This window comes from Morus notabilis, unplaced genomic scaffold, assembly GCF_000414095.1.
Source record: "Morus notabilis unplaced genomic scaffold, ASM41409v2 Scaffold784, whole genome shotgun sequence".
NCBI lineage: Eukaryota > Viridiplantae > Streptophyta > Magnoliopsida > Rosales > Moraceae > Morus > Morus notabilis.
In genome coordinates, this window is record NW_010368042.1 from 5,313 (window position 1) to 28,990 (window position 23,678).

Genomic DNA, 23,678 nt, shown 5'->3' on the forward strand with positions numbered 1-23,678 from the left:
AGTGTGCCCTTTTGATTTTCCTTTATTAGAATATAATGCATGTGTTATCTCACGGTGTGCTTCATTCAAATTTAATGGTTGAACCAATCTATTATTAAGATTAAGTTTCTTTATGATTTGAAATCATCCAATCAGAATTAGAGCGTATATTTCTCTGATTTTTAAATACATCTTCCTTTATTAAAAAAAAAATACCATACCTAAATATAGGAAACCTATAATTTTATGACAGTAATTAACAAGGCTCTACACACATTGTCGAGTTGGTTTTAAAAAGATTAAAACCACCCTCATCGTCATCATGTCACTGAATATTTCTAATATGATGTCTACATCTTTTCTGATATCAAATAAACAAGTAAATATATATATATATATATATATGCGCACATATAGATATAAGTGTAGTGTGTAAGACGACCCTAGTATTGTTTATTCAGTTGTTGGAATCCGCGATCAGTTTCCATAAAAAATGGTCGTTGTTAAAGATGATTTTTTTTTCTTTTTGGGTAGAAACTGTTAAAGATGAGCTTAACTCATCGGAAGTATCTCCCTACAACCCAGATGTCATCATCTTAGTAAGTTAGAAACTATACAGTAAATTACTTACAAGCCAGTTGTCATCATCTTAGTAACCATATAGTAATTAATTATTTACATCAAAATCACTTCTACCAGATTACCTACGGATCCTTTTAAGAACTTTAGTACTATGTTACAATAAGTTCAAAAGTTTGAAAGGCTAGCTCTTGGAGAATGGAATTTGGTCATAACAAATTAAAGTTAAAGAAAACGTGTGTATCAATAATTAGAAAGTACTTAATGAGCAAATTTATTAAAACCCACTAGACCGGATGATTTTAATTAATTAATTTAATCAAGTTCCAAATTCGCCCCTAACTTGATTCTTCCCAACCCATTGATGTTTATCTTGAAATGGTATAGATTAGAATAAAATAAAAACAGGGAGATTGAGAGAAATAGGTCTGATTAAAAAGACAATAAAAATAAATAGAGCAAGTTTTATAATTAATTAGTAAATAGGCTTAATAGATGTAAATTTGAATTTACACTAAATTAACATTTCAAAAATGCCTTTAATTAAAACATAAAAAAAATCCTAAAATTTACTTTGACTCTCTCTTCATATGTCTCTCTATCTCCTTGTTCTCTACGATGTAAATTCAAGATTTGTAAATGAACATAATATGTATTATGATAGTAAATCTTGAATTTACACTGTAAATCCAGCATTTATGAAGAAATACAATCTATGTTCTGATGGTAAATCATGAATTTATAGTGCGCTAAATCCAAGATTCATGAGCAAAATTAAAAAATATTTATCTTATATTAGTAAAGTTAATAAAATCCAGTAACAATAAATCTTAAATTTATACTATTTACGAATAACACAATATGTGTTCTCATAGTAACATTTAAGATTTATTGTGTAAATTCATGATTTATGAATAACATAATAATGTATTCTGATAGTAAATCCTACATTTACTGTGTAGATTCAAGATTTACGAATAACACAATATGAGTTCTGATGGTAAATTTTAGATTTACGAATGAACAAAAATTGTATTTTGATGGTAATCCTAAATTTACACTGTAAATCAAGGATTTACAAATAACACAATTTGCGTTCTGATTGTAAATCATGGATTTATCATACTTTAAATCTTAGCTTTACGAGTATAACTAAAATTTTTTTTTATCTTATATTAGTAAAGTTTAGAATTTAACTTGTAAATGAAGGATTTACGAAGGAATACAGGTAGCGAGAGAAGAGAGAAAAGGAGATTTAAAGAGAAAGAGAAAAAAATGAAATAAAATAAAAAGAAAAAGAGTAAAATTGATAAATGAAAAAAAATCAAAATATAATAAGACTTATTATTTTTTATATATTGGTAAATAAGTTATTTATTAATATAAATTTTAAATAATTTCCCATAAAATATATATTTTACGTGCTCTAATCTCTAACAAAGAAAGGAGAAGTCACGAGAGAAATTATCATTGCTGGTCCAAATTATATATGCGTTCGCATGCAAAATTACAAATGCACGTGTAGTTTCCTACATTAATTTGGTGAATTGTCTATTTCATTCTAATATTAATAATATTATTTGAAGAGAGAGAGAGAGAGAGGAAAGAAAAAAAAAAAAAAAAACAGGACAGCTAAGTGAAGTTGGCCACCTTCCTCAGATTAGAAAATTAATCAACTTGTTAAAGTGAATTCAGTTCTCATTACCTTTGCTAAAGAGGGTTAATAGAACTCTCAATGGCATTGTTCTATACATGATTAAGCCGCTAGTCATCTATTTGGTGACCTTTGATTTTCCTAAGGCCTAATATAACTAAGGGTCCGTGTAGTTCGTTGATTCGAGTTTTTAATTTGAATTGATATGTGACTTTATGTGAGAGCTTTTTACTGTAACAAAAAAGCTAGATGTGACTGTTTTTGAAAACTTTTTACTGTAGCAAAACTCGAATCGAATTCTAATCTCTTGCTTTCTACGTTATTTTTTTTTTTTAGGAAAAAAAAATTCTTAGGTGTACAGAAAACTCTGAACTAAATCGGCTTACTCGTACTTATGCATTCAAGTCAATAAAGATAAAAGTTGAACTAAAAGAAAGGTAAGAAAGCTTTTACTTAGGATCGAGATAGTATTTTTCTTACTGTATTTTCATGTTTTGATATAATATTATTATACAAACAATTTATGTGAAGACTAAGCGCGTTTTGTCACAACTCACAACAACCCATGAGCAAGGGGGTTTAGTGTCCAACCCCCGACATGGCCAGAGATTATCATATTTGGAATCATGGAAATAAATAAAAAATAAAGAAAAATAAAAGAAAGAGCTAGAAAAGGTGGGGGAAAAAAAAAGAACAAATCTCCTCTGGTTTCATCAGTCACCCCCAGGATCAAAGGAAAGATATCATCAACCTTTCTTTCTCTCTCACATTAAAAATTTTGGTGGTGTTCTTAGTGGGGGCTGCCAGTGATTATTATAATAATAATTATTAATTAAATATATAATTAATATTATATTGTTGGGGATAGTACAATGGGTGAAAAATGGGAGAGTACAAAAACTAAGCGTAAAGACCCAACAGATTGGTCTTCTCTCCTTGGGTCCTGGTTGGAGTTGAAGAAGTAATTAATTTTCTCTTTCTAACAAATCTCTGTCCTTGAATGGCCTTCGTTGCATGGCCATTATTCCTTGTTCCTCCCTTTCTCCTGCTTCTAATATCTTCACCATCTACATCTTTAGTGCCTTAGGCCCTTAAAATTGTGAAAAACTTCTCGTTTGATATTTCCCTTTACTTCTCTGGTATGCTTCTCTCTCTCTCTCTCTCTCTCTCATATATATATATATATATATATATAACAAACATATATATGCGTGTGTTTGCGCTTTAAATATTGGTCAAACACATGATGCAATAGTGTCTCTATCTTATTTGATGAGAAATATTTATGGTTTCATTTTTAATTATTATTAAATAGGGTTCTGCTGTGATTAGTCCTTTGAAGAAGTTGGTGTTTGACTTTGATCTGCACTACTACTACTACTACTTCTTGTTTAGGTATGTGAAATCCTCATGGAGTCTATATCTTTCAATTAGTACTATCTCTATATGTTCTTATCTTTCTATATTTATAAAACCTCAAAGTAGTTAAAATTATTTTGGGGTAATTGGCATTATTGGAATGGTTTAAATGCTAACAATTTAAGAGCTTGAGGACCATTTTGCTAAAACTAAAAAAAAATAAAGATTAAACTGTCACCTAATAAAAAAATTAAGGACCAATAATGTCAATTACCTATTATTTTGTTTTCCTCTTTTGACAAAGCTAATAGTAGTCATTTCTATTGGTTGATTGTAATTTGTTTGTTTGTCACAGAAGAATTTTGATCACTTCTCAAAAGGGTACTTTCTTCTCACCAATGTTGGAACAGAAGAAACTCAAACAAGAGATCGGCTTAGAAGAAACAAATGAAGATTTTCAAACAATTAATGATTCCAATAATTCCCACAAGGGAAAAGGAAGTTATTATCATTCCTCCCGTGAAGAACCTCAGGATGCAGATTACTGTTCATCAAAAGTGCCTCAGCTGATTGATGAGGTCGAAGCTCAGATATTGGCCAGAGTTCCAAGGTCAGAATATGGTAAGTTCTCTCTCGTTAACAAGAGATTCTTGTCACTCCTAAAGAGCGGCGAGATATACAAGGTCAGGAGAGAGTTTGGGTTCAAAGAACCGACAGTCTTCATGCTCGCCGCCGGTCAGAACTGGTGGGCCTTTGATCGTCATTTCAACGCCCTCAGAGAACTCCCCCACCTACCCGGCAACTACGCTTTCCACAATGCTGACAAGGAGACCCTTTGTGTCGGTACTCACCTTCTCGTTTCAGGCACGTACCTTTTATCGAAATCTAACATCGTATCATAATAGGAGGTCGTGAGTTCTTTTATCTTTTTTTTTTTTTTTCAAAATTATCATAATATATTGGGTCTTTTACATTTTCGAGTTTCTTCCTATGTTACAACATAACCTGTTCATTGTCTGGTCTAAGTGTTAAAATCTAACACTATAAAATAATAATTTCTGAAACTCACCAAATTTGAAGTATTGTGCAATATTTTCACTGATACCGATATTTTTATAATGATATTGATGGGATTTTAGGAAAGGAAGACAATGGTGGTTGTTGTATCTGGAGATACAATCTGGTCACAAACAGGTGGTTAAAAGGCCCTTCCATGATCAACTCGAGGAACTTGTTCGCCTGGGCGAGTTGCGGCGCTTTTGGGTATGTGGCCGGCGGGCTATTTGAAGGCGAATACTTGAGCTCCGCCGAGAGGTATAATCCAGAGAGCGAGACGTGGGAGTCTCTCCCGGACATGCACAAGAAGAGAGGGAATTGCTCAGGTTTCTATATGGACAAGAAGTTCTACGTCATTGGAGGAAGAAACCGCGTAGATGGTGTTTTGACTTGCGCTGAGGCCTATGATGTGCAGAGTAAGACATGGCAGCTGATTCCCAACATGTTGGAGGGGACGGTGGTGATGGCCTTGAGGTCGCCGCCGCTCGTTGCGGTGGTCGACGATGAGCTCTACTCGCTCGACCCCTCGTTGAACCAAGTCAAGGTGTATGCGAAGCAAGCCAAGAGCTGGAGGGCGCTAGGGCCTGTCCCCGTGGCCGCAGGCTCTGTAGGCGGCTGGGGCGTCGCGTTTAAGTCCCTTGGCAACGAGCTGCTAGTCATTGGCGGCAACGGTGATGCCTTTGCAGAGGGGCTCGGAGTGATGTACGTGTGTCGCCCTAATCCGGATGCTGAGGTGCTGAATTGGAGGCTGCTCGAGTACGGCGGCAACCGGCTCAACGCCTTCATCTGCAACTGCGCTGTCATGCTTACTTGAAGATGTTGTCTGTTAAGTACTAATTAGGCAGGGAACTCAACTAGTTAAAAAAGGTTGAAGATGCTTGCTTGAAGATGTTGTCTGTTAAGTACTAATTAGTCTTGTAAGTGTGCTAAAATAAGAGGTACATTTTGGAAGTTAAAAAAAAGGTTGTTATGAGTACTACTACAGCTAGTCAATTTGGTATCTCCCCTCTATCCTTGTGTGCTACTAGTTTTTCTTAAGGTGTGACATTAATGTGGTAGTTTTATTAGTCAGCTCTATCTCCAGAATTATGTATCAAATTTTAGCTATCTGCTTCACTCTTTCTTATCTTTTCCAAGTGTTAGTTTATTTGATCTTAATAATGTTCTTTAAAACCAGAGGAAGCTTATTAGGTTTATATAAACTACATTCATAGTTTAATTTACTGCTTCATTTAGATACTAGATGAAAGCCAATACTTTTGTCCAGATTTTACTATAGGAATTAGCTATGTATCAAATTCAGTTTCTTTGCTTCACTATTCTTTGTTTTGTATAATGCTCTGTTAAGAACAAGAGGTTACTTAATATTGTGTCTACTTAGCCTTGGCTATGTTCAACCTGGTTTGGTCCATCAGCATCGTTATTTATGATGCATTACTGTATACATTAAAACCACTAGGTAAAAAAATATATATATATATATATATATTATAGTAAATTTTACATTGTTATGTGACGGTTTTAATAGGCTGCTAAATTATAGTAATTAAATCACAAATAGAGATTAATAAGATTTTCCGTACATTTGTAACGTGATTAACTGTTTTTGGTGATCTAGAAATCCTTCATTTTGCCACAAGTCAAAAGTCAAAACCTCTCCACAGTCTCATTTTGTAGGAGCTGGTGATCCTACTATCTAAATTAGTAATATGAAAATTTCCGCGACATAAACAAAATTCTTTTTTTTTTTTTTTTCGTTTGATGGACATAAATAATTGTTCTTCGATGATCTTGTTTTCAGGTGTCGCTTGACATAGTGGCTAAGACTATTGCAGTTTTAGAAGTTGTTCTGTTTCGGCTCAACAACTTGAGCTTTCATGGACAAGTCCTGTCTCCTCATAGAGTGCAAGGAAACGACCCAATAAAGTTTCCATTACCAAAATTGACTTAAAAGACTTTCGGTAGCATCAAAACCAAAAGTGGACCAAACAAGTTCGTTAAAGCAGAATATTTGATACAGAAACACCAATATGTTATAATTTAGTAGCAAAGTTGAACCGCTTCTTTCACAAAGCAAAATTATTCAAGAAGCATATTATTATAAAGCACAATACAACACAATTAGTGGCTCGAAGGTGCTTGGAATTGAACAAATTGGTCCTCTACCCAATTACCACAAAAAAGTGAAAACGACATAAGAGCAGAGTTATAATATAACAAGTTTATATATATATATATCTACTAATCAACCTTTGAGTCAGCTTGTTTAAGGGCCGACGATGGAGATGCGAAAATTTTGGTGGAAAGTGGTGACATAAAAAGGCACATGCATTATAACTGGAAAAAAAAAAAAATAATAATAATAATAATCTTAAAAACAACTTAATGGACACTTAAACGACGCTAAAGTAGTAAAGAAAGGACTAAAAAGACTAAAAAGATGCCACCAAATGGACTCTCACTTTTCAAGAGGCCACAAAGAATCATGATTTGAAACTATGGAATCCCCCATGGAATCCATCGTGACATATAGAAATGAGAAAAGGGTCGTCAATTGGCAATTGAAGTGGGATTGCAAAGACAAGAGAAATAAAAAGAAATGAATGCTTCGTTGCCCTTTCAAGCTAAAACAAAGCTACATTTCCGGAGGATTGTGATCTGATCTTATTAATTAGTACATTGGTGGCATGTTTACTTATCAGGATTGAAGAATGAGAATGGAAAATGAGAGTCAATCTCATGTTTACTTGCACTTTTTTATCCTGGAATGAGAGTGAGATTGGTAGGTCTCACTTAAATTTGGGATTGAGGAATGAGATTGGCACTCCCATGCCCTTAGGATTGAGACTCTCATTCCTAATATTAATATTAATTACTATCATACCCTTATTTTACTTATAAATACACAATTAAAAATAAAATTTAAAAAATAATAAATGCAACATATATTTATTATTTTATTTGCCTAATATTATAATATTAGCATAATTATTGTTAACTTTATATAATAAATATGTACTTTATTTTTTTAATAAATTAATAATATTTTTTATTTTTAACACTATTTTTTATTTTTATTTATTTTATTTAAATTTTTTAAAAATTTATTTTTATATTTTAAATAGTTGTACAATTTATATTTATTATTTTAGTACCCAATTATTACACTAAATATTTTAATTATGATTCATTTTAATATAATAAGTACACAATATATTTTTTAAATTGAAAATATCAAATTGATTTAAAGGGTATATTAGTACTTTTACACTTTTTTATTTTGATTTTATGTGTAAGTAAACGTATAAATGAGATTTGAAATGATTCCGATTCTGAATAATATCACTAAGTAAACAGCTTATTCTGATTCCTCACTCTGAATTCTACCCACTTCGAATCTCACCCACTCTGATTCATTCTTATTCTGATTACGCGTAAATAAACATGCCATGGATTTCTGGTAAGGCAAAGTGATGAAATTGGATTCCAACTACAAGATGAATTAAGCTTTAACGAAACTTTTATGTTAAAAGATTATTAATTCGACGAAATCACTCAAAAGCAAAGGAAAGCAACCTGTTCAAATTATCTCTTAGCAGGTGCAGTACCGTATAGAAGAAAAGGTGACCCTATCATTTCTTTTGTTTCATTTGGGGGAATTTAAAACATATTTACTTATTTTAGTTTTGTCCTTTCTTTAGATCTTTTTTATCCTTTATCCTTGAAAAGGTTGGGGTATGAGAAAATATGGTATTTATACAGAGGGTATATACCATTTTTCAGTACCTTATAAATTCGTGTTTACGTAAAAGTATTATTTATCATCTTTCCTCAAAATTTCTGTTATTAATTTTTATTTTCAATCCAAACTATCCGTCTATCTTATTTCCTTTTCTCTCTCTCTTTTTAATATTTAAAAATATAGGAGGTAGACAGGACTCACTAGACAAAAAGAATATGTTCTTTCCAAAATTCCAAATCGAATAGCAGTAGAGCATAAGCACAAAAACGACGCAGTAAAAGAGACATCTAAGAAAAAACGACATGCTAGAAAGACGACATGTCACGGTATAACGAGGCTAGGGACATAATCCGGAACCTAAGGAGAATAATAATCTAGCAAATAATAATAATAATAATAGTACAAAACGCCGTCAATCATAGGCCAAAGCAAACAAGAAACAAAGTCATATAACTAACATGGGTATAGTTTTAATAATTACTCTAATATTTACTTATTAATCGGTATCATTATTTTAGTCATAAGATGTTAATTTGATGGTTATAATAAATTAACAGTTGATCAAAAAAAATTTATAACAATTAATGAAACTGAATTCTTATCACATTATCAGATTTCTATTAGAAACGTAACCATTAAAAGCTCGTTCAACTAACATGACATGTTAATATACAAAATCATGCTAAAGGAGAGTGCTCAAACGACAAGATGCATAAATCAACATCTCACAGGACACGGCATGTCGTATAAAGAAAGCATCAAGCAGAAACGACATCGTGTCTTTATTGACTGGAATCTTAAAAACGACGTAGCATACAGAATGGCATTTACAAGAACGTCATCATATAAAGCCAAATTCATTGGAAACGTAAATAGAGCGAGAGAATCCTTGGAAACGATGTTTTAAAGAAAACAGGAGCATGAAGAAAAACGACAACTCAAAGAAACATCGGTAAACAAAAGTCGTGTAGAAAACGACATCCTAAAGAAACGAAAAAATCATAAAACTACTAACAGAATACCAACAGCTCAAAAATGATATCCTAGTATCGTAATCGGAAAGACATCTTATAAAAATGATATGGCGTAGGCAAACAATACGTTTAAAGGGAAAAGAATCTTGAAAAAAACGACATTGTTAAAAAACATGTATAAAACAGTAACGCAAATAAAATTTTTTTTATGAATTAAATCTCAAGCATCTGAGTTCATAAGACTTGAATTGCATCCAGTTATCTGAAAGTTGTTCAATTTCCCTGGATTTGAGACCTCTAAGTTTAGAAATTTGGTGTTGATCTTTGTTTTAAATTGAGTTTGATTGATGGTACATATAAAACTGTTGTGTGGATCTGAGTTTCATTGTAGAAAATTTGGAACTACGCAGAAAACTGCAGAACAGGAAATAGTTTTCGCCACTGTCCCTTTTTATGTGTGGCAAGGCTCGAAACGCACAACCCCCTCGGCCTGCATCAGGCCATTTGGTCCGTAACTCGTTCACAGGTGTGCTTATTGTTTGATTAAGGAGATAAATTTATATCATATACAAATAATTTAAATTCAGCAACTTAAAAAAAAAAAAAAAAAAACAGAGAGAGAAAAGAAAAGAAGAAAACGTTTTTCTGCAGAAAAAACAAATTATTTGAAACTTCCACCTACATCCAATCTCAACCCTTCCCCATCACATAAGCCCAGTTCACAACATGGCCATTCAACTCACAAAAACCCAACAGAAGCTGCAAGATGGACGGGGATTCAGCGGAAGAATGGGATCTTCAACAATAAAACAGAAATCATGTATTTCCTTTGTTGGTCGAAAATCACGTAAATATAATGTAAAATACAACCGTGGAGTAACAAAACTTATACTAAGCACCGCAACTAATAGAAATCGAGTCTTATCAAATAGTCTCATAGCATTGGTCCACTTTCTATTGGTGCTCTTAGACTTATTCGTCCAATAATCTTAGGGCTTACATTGATGATGCTGCCGTAAGTACCTCCTTGACCATCTTGTCAAAATTTAGCCATGAAGAACCACCAGGCGCAGTGGCCTCCTCAGCCTTTCTCTTCCACTCAACGGCCTTCCTTCTCATCTCCTCGCCTTTCTCTCCATCCATCAACTCCCTTACAACCTTTTCCACTTGATCTCTTTTAACGTCTCCTCCCTCGATCTCGAAACCGACGCCCCATTTGGTGCACAAAAACCTACAATTGGTCGGCTGCTCCGACAGGAACGGCCGACAAATCATGGGCACGCCAGCACTCAAGGCCTCGAGGGTGGAGTTCCAACCGCAATGCGTCAAGAACCCCCCGACAGACGGGTGGCTCAAGACCTGCTCCTGCGGGCACCAACTCGCCACGAAACCTCTCCCTCTCGTCTCTTCTAGAAACTCCGGCGACAGAACAACTGCTGAATCACTATCGACAATGAGATCAGTCCTAACTATCCAGATGAAGGGTTTCCCGCTGTTGGCCAAACCCCAAGCGAATTCCTGAAAGGAACTTGAGGTCATGAAGATGATGCTTCCGAAGTTGACATAAAGCACCGATCTGGGTTGCTTGGAGTTGAGCCATTGGAGGCATTCCACTTGTTCTTTCCAGAGATTGGATCCGATAGGAGTCGTTGGAGCCATTTTCACAAGCTCATGAATGGGCCCCACCGTGTAAAGGGGAGGTGATAACACCTTCATAGCTTCCAACACTTTGTCCTCCAGCGTGTCGAAAGTGTTTATGATTATGGCGGAAGCTCTAGAAGTTGCCTCTATCTCCGCTGTGATAAATTTCATCATTGTGTACTCATTTGCATTTGTGCTACTATTTACGTAGAAGCTTGGAATATCTCTCAGTCTAATCTCTTCGATTCCAGGAATCCAGTCTATAATAGTGTTGTCTAAATATCCATTTCTTAAGTAGCTTTCATCTGCACAAGATGCAAAAGAACTAACAAAAAAAAAAACAGAACAAAATGCAAAACAGAGAACAGAACAAATAGCACAAGACACAAAACACAAGAAGTAGCAAAAACAGCACACGATTGACCAACACATAAATCATTTGACACATCCAAATGTAAAAGGGTAAAAATACTACAAGATTAAACTTTGACATATCATTTGAATATAAAAATAATCAATAAACTTATAAGACTATTGAGCCAATTTACCTAACAGTTTGACCTCTTAGAATGGAGTCTCAAATCTTAAAGTCCAATTCTATATTGGTATTAGCAATATAGAATTAATGACCGTAAAGAGAGCGCAATCTTACAATGACATGAATAAAAATATACGCGAGCCTCGGCTAAGAAAGTCCAATTTCTGTTACCAAAGTTGAATGCGGTGATACAATAAAAAGCGCCTCCTAAATTCGACTAGTAACATACCAAATATATCACAGCTTGGAAAATACAATAAAAAGCACCTCCTAAATTCGACTAATAAGTGTAAGTCGAAAAAAAAAAAAAAACACTCGCAAAATCAAAGCATGTGTTTTTTGTATATTTAATTTTATACCTCTGAGTGGTATAAGACCTTTATCAACAAGATCCCAATATTGTTTATAGGCCATGAAGCCACAGGCACTGGCAGTCCAAAAGAGCGCAACCGGTATTCCCAGCTCTTCTGCAGCTTCAATAGTGAATGTCATAATACCATCTGAAACAATACAGCTTACCGGTGGATTAACAGTACTGAAGCCATTAGACGATCTGCCCTCGTTGAGCCTGGCAAGAAGGTTGCGAAACGGGTCTAACAAGCACTTGTTTCCGATTGATTCACAGAGGTCTGGAACATGTTGAACGGCATCATCATCATCGCCGGTCGGAGGAGGAGGAAGACCGTCCGGTATAGCTTCGAAACGGAAGTCCGGCGAGATGTCGAGGGATTTGCATCTTCTAGAATTGAGCATTCGTTTATGGTTGAACTCGGTGTTGACGAAGGTTATGTGGAAGCCTCTGTGGTGAAGCAATTTGGCCAGATTAAGCATTGGGTTTATGTGGCCTTGTGTTGGGTGTGGGATACACACGGCGTGAGGCCTGTTTGTTGCTTTTGGAGAAGATTCCATTGCTCTTTTCCTAATTTCCTCTAGCTCGCTCCTCAATTCTGTCGTACTAACATCAAAAAGTCAAGTGCCTTTTTGTATCCAATAATTGAACTCCTTGGACTATGGACGGGAGTACTCGGATGGTCAAAGACCATAACAAATTTCGTTTCTCATTGGTGTTAACAAAAATACAAAATGATGGCGGCGATCCTGGGAATTGACAAATTCTACAGAAGATGGGCAATGCATGGAAGGCAGGTGCATTTACGTCATTGACTTTCTTGTTCAATAATTGAAGTTTAATATTTGTTTTGAATCAATGTTAGTTATTAGTGTATGTGCTACGTGAAATATTGGTTGGAAATTTCCGTATACTTTAGTAGTACATTCGAAGAGAGAGAGAGTGTTCCTTCCTATTATGAACATCGAACGATTTATATTTAAGTTAATAGGTATAAGTTTATTAGTAGTCTCTCAATTCTTTTTTTTTTTTTCTATACAATTAGTTGTTAATTTGTCCCATCATAAAATGAAAAAAATATACCAAAATCTTTTTTTTTTTTTGAATTTTTTTGATAATCCATCTTATCAATAATTTTAATTTTTAACCGTTAAATCTAATTAAAATCATATCACATTAAAAATATATATAAAATAAATAAATAATTTTAATTTTTAACGGTGAGGCTTGTTTGTTGCTTTTGGAGAAGATTCCATTGCTCTTTTGCTAATGTCCTCTAGCTCGCTCCTCAATTCTGTCATACTAACATCAAAGTCAAGTGCCTTGTATGGACTGGAGTACTCGGATGGTCAAAGACCATAACAAATTTCGTTTCATTGTCATTGGTGTTAACAAAAATAAAAAATGATTGCGGCGATCCTGGAAATTGACAAATTCTAGAAGATGGGCAATGCATGGAAGGCAGGTGCATTTACGTCATTTAGAATCTTTTTTAACAAAACTGTTGTTCAGACTTTCTTGTTCAATAATCATGATTTAAATTATGAATCATGATTTGAATTATGATTCATGATTTATTACAGTATTTTTTCTTATAAAAAATACACGTAAATTAAAAATAATTCTAATCAAATGATTTATATTTGTTTTGAATCAATGTTAGTTATTAGTGTGTATATGCTACGTGAAATATTGGCTGGAAATTTCCGCATACTTTAGTAGTACATTCGAAGAGAGAGAGTGTTCCTTCCTATTATGAACATCGAACGATTTATATTTAAGTTAATAGGTATAAGTTTATGAGTAGTCTCTCAATTATTTTTTTTTCTCTATACAATTAGTTGTTAATTTGTCCCATCATAAAATAAAAATATATATATTTAAAAAAAATATACCAAAATCTTTTTTTTTTGAATTTTTTTGGTATTCCATCTTATCAATAATTTTAATTTTTAACCGTTAAATCTAATTAAAAGTATATCACATTAAAAATATATATGAAATAAATAAATTATAATATAAATTTAACGGTTAAAAAATAAAAAAATTATCAAAAGTCTACGAGGTAAACTCTTTCTACTTTCTATGTCAATCTTTTTTTATTAACGGTTTTTTTTTCTACTTTCTACGTCTATCTTTTTTTTCCTACCAGACAAAAAATTGAGAAATGAGAAAAGTAAAGGTGGTATCAGAGTTTGATGGGGGAAAAAAGAAAGAGAAATGAGAGGTGCCTTTATAATTCGTTTCAAAATTTTGTTTTTTATATAAAAATAAAAATAAAAATATTTTTAATTTTAAATAAAAATTATTTTTAAAAATGTGTGTAATAATTTTATTAAAAGATTATTTTTAGTATAAAAAATTTATTAATGTCTCTCTCTACTAAAATTTTAATTCTTTTTTTTTAAAATGTAAAAAATAAAAATAAGAATAATTTCAAACACGGCAGAGAGGTATCACGTACTTCCACGGCAGATGCATCACGTACTTTCAGCTAATAGTAAAAGAGAGAGATTGGCGGGGCCCACAAACTAACTTTATTTAAAAAAAATTTAAATGATTTGGCTGTATTGATGTGTGTACTAATCAATCCTCTACCATGAATCATGAGGGTCCCGTTATTTTTACTGATTTGAGTTTAGAATTCGAGTTTTATTATAGTAAAAAATTTTTAAAAATAGTCACATTTAACTTTTTTATTACAATAAAAAACTCTCACATAATATCACATTTCAATTTAAATTAAAAATTTAAATTAACGAACCAAACGGACCTGAGAATAGCCCGCTCGGGTTAAATAGCAGCGCTCTTCTAATAATTTTTAGGGAAATTATTAACATATTTCGGATTGAGATCACCTGTCCAAAAAATCCTATCCCAAACCACGTCCACCCAATAAGAAAATGCCATGTCATTAATGAGTTTAACAATATTTATGTGGGCTAACTCTGTTAATTGTCTTCTCGTCTTCTTTCTGACTTTCTTCTCTCTTATTGGTAAGATCGTCGCAGAATAGATCGGTCACCGAGATGGAAGCTAAAACTATCGGAGAAGGTGGGGAAGGCGACGAATTGGGAACGGAAGAGTTTTTTTTAGAAAAAAAAAAAAATTGATTCATGAATTAATGCCTTTTCAGACGTAGGATTTATGATGGTCTTTGATGGTAAACTGGAGCGAGTTTCTACCATTTTGAACCATAAAGACAGATCGAAAAATTTGCCAGCTCTAATGCGTTTGATTCGTGAATTAAAAATGAGATTAAAATTATTTTTAATTTATATATATATTTTAAAAAAAATATATTATAATAAATTATAAATCATAATTTGAATAGAGTACGAATCTTGTTACTAAAAATACACTAAAATGAAAAATGACGTTTGGTTCCCATCCTTAGAGAAGAGACCACTATGGTCTGAATTTTACTTTAAAACAAATAAAAAAAAAGAAAGTCGAAAAGGAGAAGTTAATTAACGGAGTTAACCTGTTAAATCGTTAACGACATGGCGTTTTCCTATTGGGTTGACATGGTTTGGGACAGGATTTTTTGGACAAGTGATCTCAGTTAGGATTTTTAGGCCCGTTTAGTTTATTAATGTAAGTTTTTAATTTAAATTAAAATGTGATTTTATATGAGAACATTTTACTGTAATAAAAAAGCTAAATTTAATTATTTTTTAAAACTTTTTACTATAATAAAATTTAAATCGGTGAAATAAATAGAGTCTTGATTGATCCAATTCCAAGTTGTATCCATCTCTGACAGGTTCCTTCCCAATATGAACTAATTATATTAAAATGTTATGCCACACTCAAAATATAGATATAGAATAATTTAATATAGATCTAGATCCAGAGTTTCTTATCTAATAGAATAAAAAAATCTGCAAATATAAAGTAGGTAAGGCACGGCATCATTGATGCAGATTACTTTAATGACTTTTTTTTTTCATAATAAAGTATATATAATATGGCGATGATACAACAGATTAATATGTATTTTTAAGGACTCACTTGTTAATTTAAATTGACATATGATTTTATATAAAAAAAATTTATTATAATAAAAAAAATTAATGTGATTATTTTTAAAAATATTTTACTATAACTAAACTTAAATTTTAAACTTAAAATCGATAAAATGAATAGGATTTAAGAGTCCCCACACTTCTCAGTTCTCACCTCACGCATTCGTCTATAAAACCCCATGGCAATGACAAAAGAAGTATCCATCTTGTGCTGCATTTTTTTTTTAAAAAAAGAAAAAAAGTCAATAATTGTTATTAGCTATATTATAACATTTTGTAGAAAGCACTATTGTCATGTGAAATAAAGAAGTGAACGGACTAGCTGATCAAGGCCTAGCTTTAATTTTAGGCCCTTAGCTTTCGCAATTAATATTGATTCTGATTTTAAGCGACATGCATGGACCAAAATAGTACTGTTTTTATTGTTATGTGAAATACACACATGTGAATGATACATATTTATTATATTATGCTAGTGTCGTTCTACTACATATGTGAGTTTCTTTTTGTTGCGCTGTTGAAACTTGAAAACGACGTGTTTTGTCGTTTTTTTTTTTTTTCCTTACTCTGTCATTGCTTGCTTTATTTTTTCTTTTTTGCTTTTTCTTACTTTTTTACTTACGTACCTTTGCTTTTTAATTTTCTCTAAAATCATATTTTTAAATATATATCATTGAAATGGATCATGATACAATATTAATAAGTATTGATATCACATCATAATTATAATAATAAATTTTTTGAATGTGTATCATCAAAATAGATGATGATAAGATATTAATAAGTATTGATGTCATATCATAATTATAATAAATGTTAAGTTGCCTCATCTATGATGCACGTCTAGAATGTTGTAGAATGATTTATTTTTTTATTTAAATCATAATTCATAATTTATTATAATATTTTTTTTATAAAAAATATACATAAATTAAAAATAATTTAAATCACATAATTTAAAATTTTCAATTAAACATCTTCAAAAAAAGTTGAGACGTCAAAACTTGTGAAAAAGCAGCAATGAACGCCATCAAAGAATGGGGCCAACCAAAGTTAACATCAGTCACCTCGTCTTCAATTGTATATATGAGTGGTAACTACTATTGACGGGTTATCTTCTCGAGAAAGTCTTTATGGTTGATTTGATGCGTGTGTCCTGCTTTTCAAAAGTAATAATTTGATACATTTTACGAATTTAAATTTTTAATTTAATTAAAATATAATATTTTTTAAAATTATTTTATTATAATAAAAAAAATTAGATGTGACATTTTTTAAAAATTTTTTATTATAAAAATATATAACTGAAAATTTAAATTAATGAAATAAATGAAGTGAGTTGTCTCAAATAAGTGAACGTGTGATTCATAGATTCAGAATTATAATTTAAAATTATTTTTATTTTACGTGTATTTTTTATGAGAAAAATTATTTATAACGAATCAATAATTATAATTCAAATCATAACACGAATCACCTTTTTAAACACACACTAATATAATGTGAATAGGAGTATCAATCTCATTAAAATTGTGTTTAATTTTTGTTAATTATCAAAATTAATTGATTGTAAAATTATTTAAACAATCAAAATAAGTAACGAATAAAGAAAAGTAATAAAAATAATAACTAAAATAAATAAGTAAATAATAAAAGTACAATTTCAAAATGAAGATCGAAGGAAACTCTGATGATAATGAAGTGATTAGGGGTTTTGTTCTCTCTTTACTAAGTTATGTTGATATCCAATTCTTACGCTCGTCAATTTATTTCACTCTCATTAGTTTAGGTTTTCAAAAATAATTTCACTCTTTTTCCTGAGTGCCAAGTAAAATAGTATGCAAAACTAATTAAGCAATATCCTTAAGCATCCATTAAGCAAACTTAATCTTGACTACCGAGTTAATTGGCCTCTCAAACTCAATTAACTCTAGGTTGCGTTTTCTAAATCCCAACATGTGAAAGTAACTCTCTCAAGTCTAAATCTACACATCTATATCTCTAATTCATGAACCCACAAATTAGAACAATTAACATAGAGAAACACAAATGAATTAAAGTGAAAAATCTCATTAACAAGCACTTAGAATATTCAAAGCTTAGCAACGTTAAAATACATTAAGCCCCTAGCTCTAAGAGTTTAGCTAGAATAATACATCAAGAATCCCAAATTAAAACACATAAACAAACCAAAACCCAAATCTATAATTAATCATATATATCAGAGAATAACACAAACTCAAAGCTAAAATAGAGGAAGAGAGTGTGTGAAGAACTAGATGTCAATTGAGTTCCGCAATCTTCAATATTTCTTCATATCTTCGAGCAAGCCCTCGAATCCTTGTATTTTCCTCTTTAGGGTTCTGCGTTTTTGGGTTTCGAAAGAGCCACTTTGATTCTCAACACATTTCTTATTTATACCTCCTCAAAATCAGTACAAAAGAGGCCTTAAAATGACTGCAGTATACGTGCAGGTACTGCAGCGAATTATTTTCTCGCTGCAGTGCCGCTTAAGATTTCTGAAAAACGCTAGTAGCATAGGCTCACCCATTGTAGTGGATGAATTTCCTGCTGCAGCGGATGTGTAGTTTTCTTGCTCTCAGGCAAGAAATTCGCTGTAGCGGATGGATTTCCCACGGCAGCGGATGTCTAATTTCGAGAAGGATTTTCACATTCTATATGGCCGAATTAGTCTTTAGTATCTTCATAAAAATTGTAGCTCTATCTCTTATCTTTCTAACACCATTAAGATCACCTCATTTAGACTTCAGATGAAAGAGTTACGCCTCAAATGTTAAACTATGTTCTAAAGTCAAATTTTTGCTCATTTTATTTCATTTTAACTTTAACTTGCAAAAATAAATTAAATTAACAAAAATGCTTACAAATACTCAAATTTAAAAGTACTTAATTTGTAAGTAAAATACTCACTCATTATAATTCAACTATGGTTTTGGAACTACATATATCGTGTTTCGCTTTTATATTAGCTGTGTTTCTATTCGGTGTTATATTATATGTCTTATAATAATAAGACTTATAAGGAGGGCCAAAAGTGTAAAATGGCCAAAAATTTAAGGAGACTTTGTAACATATAGCGGTTTTTTGCTTTTACGGTGTAACTTGTACCTATAATAACATAAGCGTCATACCTTTCTGCCAAATAGTTTGGTGGAACTAACAAACGTCTGAATAATTTAAAATTGGCAGCTTTCAGGAAAACCAAAAAAACAAAAACTTTGGAAGCAAACATATAAATATATATCTCGAAAAATAAACAACAATAAAATTATAAGAAGAATCCTTATAATCAAATCGACCTACATTCATTAACAAAGGAATAAACAGAAACATTCGAGACCAAGAAAGAAGAAGACAAACTCGGCACCCCTACCAAGCTAATTATTATTATAATAAAAAAAAACAAAAAAAACAAGTTATTTTCAAACTTACACCTACTCTCCTTTCCCAACGCACAGCCCACTTTGCAACTTGCCCATTAAACTTAAAAAAAAAAAAAAAAAAAAAAAAAAAAAAAAAAAGAAAAGAAGTATATATATGACGTGAAATATAGCATTGAGGTAGGAAAAATGTTTAAGGATACAACTGATTCTCACTACCACAACTAAAAAAAAAAAAAAAAAAAAAAAAAAAAAAAAAAGAGATAAATAACTACTTAGGGTCTTGATTTTTTCTCTTATATTCTGATTATTACTTTTTAATTAAAAATAAAAGATAAAAATTTAGATTAGTACATTCTTACAGATAAATTTCGGTAATTCTCTCAATAATAAAAAAGATCTTATCTGGGCTTGGACGTGCCCCTAACATTATTTGTTCAGTAATCTAAGGCTTTGACGACGATACCGTCAAAACCTCCTTGACCATCTTATCAAAATTTAGCCATGAAGAACCACCAGGAGCAATGGCCTCCTCAGCCTCTCTCTTCCACTCAACGGCCTTCTTTCTCATCTCCTCACCTCTCTCTCCTTCCATCAACTCCTTTACAACCTTTTCCACTTGATCTCTTTTAACGTCTCCCCCCTCGATCTCGAAACCGACGCCCCATTCGGTGCACAAGAACCTACAATTGGTCGGCTGCTCCGACAGGAACGGCCGACAAATCATGGGCACACCCGCGCTCAAGGCCTCGAGGGTGGAGTTCCAACCGCAATGCGTCAAGAACCCACCGACCGACGGGTGGCTCAAGACCTGCTCTTGCGGGCACCATGTCACCACGAAACCTCTCCCTCTCGTCTCTTCCAGAAACTCCTGCGACAGAAGGAGTGCCGAATCACCGTCGACGACGAGATCGGGCCTAACTATCCAGATGAAAGGTTTCCCGCTGTTGGCCAAACCCCAAGCGAATTCCTGAAAGCAATTTGAGGTCATGAAGGCGACACTGCCGAAGTTGACGTAAAGCACAGACCTGGGTTGCTTCGAATTCAGCCATTGGAGGCATTCATCTTGTTCTTTCCAGAGATTGAATCCGACGGAAGACAAACCACTCTTCATGTTTTGTTGAGCCATTTTCCAATGCTCGTGGATGGGCCCCACCGTGTAAAGTGGAGGTGATAACACCTTCAGAGCTTCCAACACTTTGTCCTCCAGCGCGTCGAAAGTGTTTATGATTATGGCGGAAGCTCTAGAAGTTGCCTCTATCTCCGCTGTGAAGAATTTCATCATTGTGTGCTCATTTGCATTTGTGCTACTATTTAAGTAAAAGCTTGGACTATCTCTCAGACGAATTTCTTTTATTCCAGGAATCCAGTCTATAATAGGGTTGTCTAAATATCCATTTCTTAAGTAGCTTTCATCTGCATAACATACAAAAATAAAAAATAAAAAATAAAAAACTAACAAACAAAAACAGAACAAATAGCAAGATCCAAAACAGAACAAGTAGCAAAAACAGCACAAGATTGACTTAACACATAAATCATTTGACACATCCAAATATGAAGTGCAAAAACTAAAAATATACCAATTTACCGAGCTCCAAATCATTTAAATATAAAAATAATCATATACTTATTAAGGTGTCTGTTTACTCCACTTCACAATTACCTTTCTATGATTGAGTCATCAGTTTTAGAAAGTCCAGTTTTTGTTATGGTATCATAAAAAGTTCAACTTATCTGTTACCAAAATTGAATGCAGTGGTTTTTTGCGGGTGTTTAGTCTAGAGAAACAAAGAACCAAATGACACTACCAAATATATCACGGCTTGGCAAATGCAAGAAAAAGCGCATCCTAAAATTGGACTAATAAGTGTAGTTAATACATGCATGGAAAGAAAGATACTTACAAAATAAAAAATATGTAGCCTGTATATTAAATAATTTTATACCTTTGAGGGGTATAAGACCTTTTTCAACAAGATCCCAATATTGTTTATAGGCTATGAAGCCGCAGGCACTGGCAGTCCAAAAGAGCGCAACCGGTATTCCCAGCTCTTCTGCAGCTTCAATAGTGAATGTCATAATACCATCTGAAACAATACAGCTTACCGGTGGAATAACAGTACTAAAGCCATTAGATGATCTGCCCTCGTTGAGCATGGCGAGAAGCTTGCGAAGCGGCTCTAACAAGCACTTGTTTCCGATTGATTCACAGAGTTCTGGTACATGTTGAACGGCATCATCATCATCGCCGGCCGGAGGAGGAGGAAGACCGTCCGGTATAGCTTCGAAACGGAAGTCCGGCGAGATGTCGAGGGATTTGCATCTTCTAGAATTGAGCATTCGTTTATGGTTGAACTCGGTGTTGACGAAGGTTATGTGGAAGCCTCTGCGGTGAAGCAATTTGGCCAGATTAAGCATTGGGTTTATGTGGCCTTGTGTTGGGTGTGGGATACACACGGCGTGAGGCTTGTTTGTTACTTCCGGCAAAGAACCCATTGATATTTGCTAATATTCCTTCTTCCTAAGTATATGATAATGTTTAGTGGATATGCAATTTGTTGACATTGCTAATTGAGCTCTCTTTTATATGGCCTTGGCTCTGATATTGATGAAAAAGAACATTATAAATTCTTAAGTGTTTTGTGACCTTGGGTCGTGGTAAAAAAAATAAAAATAAAGGGGCTTTGATGGCTGCGGAATTGAAAAATATAAGAAGACAAAAGTTTTCCTGTTCAATAATTGAAGTTAAAAATAATTTATATTTATATATATATATATATATGGTTTTTTTTACGGTCTCTTTAGTGATAGAGATTCCTTCAACTTAATGTGTAGGTATGTATAGGTATGAAAACGTAATGTAAAGTAATATATATTAATTAAGAGGTGTAACATTAATGAATTTAGCCATTCAATGACTATACTACATATCTTTAACGTTAATGTTACATTTAATAACTATTGTGTTACGTTTTTCATATTCACCTTGAGAATTGTAGAAAAAGTGTATATATATATATATATATATATTAATATGGTATTGCTATATGTTGTAGGCACGATAATTGTATCCTATTGGTAGACCTTGTAGAATTTGTTTTGACCATACAATCAAATGAGGTTAAACTAAGCGTGCACGAATTTGTGATCCTCATCACATAAGCGTGCACGAAATTTGTGATCCTCATCACAGTGTATTAATAACCCCCACACTGTAAGTAATGTTATTTCTTCTTAGAAAATTTTCTAATAGGACCTCCCCTTTTTATTTATCGGTAGATCTAGATATTACATTTTATCTGTTAAATTATGTTTTTAATGGTTTGATCTGTGATATGATATAACAGTTATGTCGTACTGTAAATTTTTAATATTGACTCTTCAGATGTAACTATTGAAATCTTAATCTACCGTTAAAAATGACAAGTCCTATGAGATATTTCTTTTCTTTTTAGTTTCTTTTAAAAAGTTTTTCCCACGCTATTTCTATTTTTCTTTTCATCTTTAAAGGTTAATTAAATAAGTGGAGTGATTCAATATCGTTATAAATTATCATTTATTATCATATTTAAATGATGGATGACTTAGATTTATTTTATTCTTTACAGATTTTCACAAGATGATATTCTCTTTAGAGTCATCAATCTTATAGATTGAGCCGCTCGTTTGATCTTACCGCTCTGATATCAAAATGAAACTCAGTGTTTTGCAAGATAGAAAATAAGAGAAAAAAATACATATAGACTATTAGAGAAAAAATTATGAAGCTCTCAATGATTAGTCATATGAGCGCAACAACTTACGTTTATATTTGATAATTATTAGAGCAATTATGTAACTAATAATCCATGAAAATCTAGATCTGTAACTAATCCTACAACCGTTGAGTTGTTCTACCAAACTCCAACAAATTTGTATCTGCTGCACTTAAGTTCAGCTGTCTAAACATGCTGAGCTGGCTATTTAGTTTGACCACTTCGAGCAATGTGTATTATGTGGTCAACAAAACACTCCGTAATTGATACCGAATCCCTATTTTTTTATTTTTTTGAGCAGTGATGATATTGTCACACAGGAAATCAACCAATCATATTTTTTAAGAGAAAATATTTCGTTCGTTTCGCTGATTCGAGTTTAGAATTTAAGTTTTGTTACAGTAAAAAACTCTCACAAACAGTCACATCTAACTTTTTTACTACAGTAAAAAGCTCTCACATAAAATTACATCTCAACTCGAATTTTAAACTCGAATCATCGAAACGAACGAGGCGAATCTACTTTTAAAAATATATAAGTTTAGTTTTTTACCTATTATTTTTGATAAATATCTTTTTAATTAATATAATATTTTATTACAAGGGTATTAATAAAAAAT

The 23,678-nt window shown here is 32.5% G+C and overlaps 3 protein-coding genes across 3 annotated transcripts; 1 reads left to right on the forward strand and 2 right to left on the reverse strand.

Moving 5' to 3' along the window:
- Nucleotides 1-3,084: 3,084 nt before the first annotated feature.
- On the forward strand, nucleotides 3,085-5,628 carry LOC21394044 (F-box/kelch-repeat protein At3g27150). Its single transcript, XM_024176040.1, has 3 exons — nucleotides 3,085-3,173; nucleotides 3,927-4,435; nucleotides 4,711-5,628. Exons 1-3 carry the CDS (start codon nucleotides 3,085-3,087, stop codon nucleotides 5,439-5,441), a joined length of 1,329 nt encoding a protein of 442 aa, XP_024031808.1. The 3' UTR covers nucleotides 5,442-5,628.
- Nucleotides 5,629-9,982: 4,354 nt separating this feature from the next.
- On the reverse strand, nucleotides 9,983-12,490 carry LOC21394045 (7-deoxyloganetin glucosyltransferase). The gene is made up of 2 exons (XM_024176034.1): nucleotides 11,882-12,490; nucleotides 9,983-11,289 (listed from the first exon to the last, which is right to left on the reverse strand). The coding sequence occupies exons 1-2, from the start codon at nucleotides 12,429-12,431 to the stop codon at nucleotides 10,340-10,342; spliced, it is 1,500 nt and encodes a 499-aa protein (XP_024031802.1). The 5' UTR covers nucleotides 12,432-12,490; the 3' UTR covers nucleotides 9,983-10,339.
- Nucleotides 12,491-19,745: 7,255 nt separating this feature from the next.
- LOC21394046 (7-deoxyloganetin glucosyltransferase) lies at nucleotides 19,746-21,799 on the reverse strand. The gene is made up of 2 exons (XM_010114055.1): nucleotides 21,250-21,799; nucleotides 19,746-20,716 (listed from the first exon to the last, which is right to left on the reverse strand). The coding sequence occupies exons 1-2, from the start codon at nucleotides 21,797-21,799 to the stop codon at nucleotides 19,746-19,748; spliced, it is 1,521 nt and encodes a 506-aa protein (XP_010112357.1).
- Nucleotides 21,800-23,678: the final 1,879 nt, after the last annotated feature.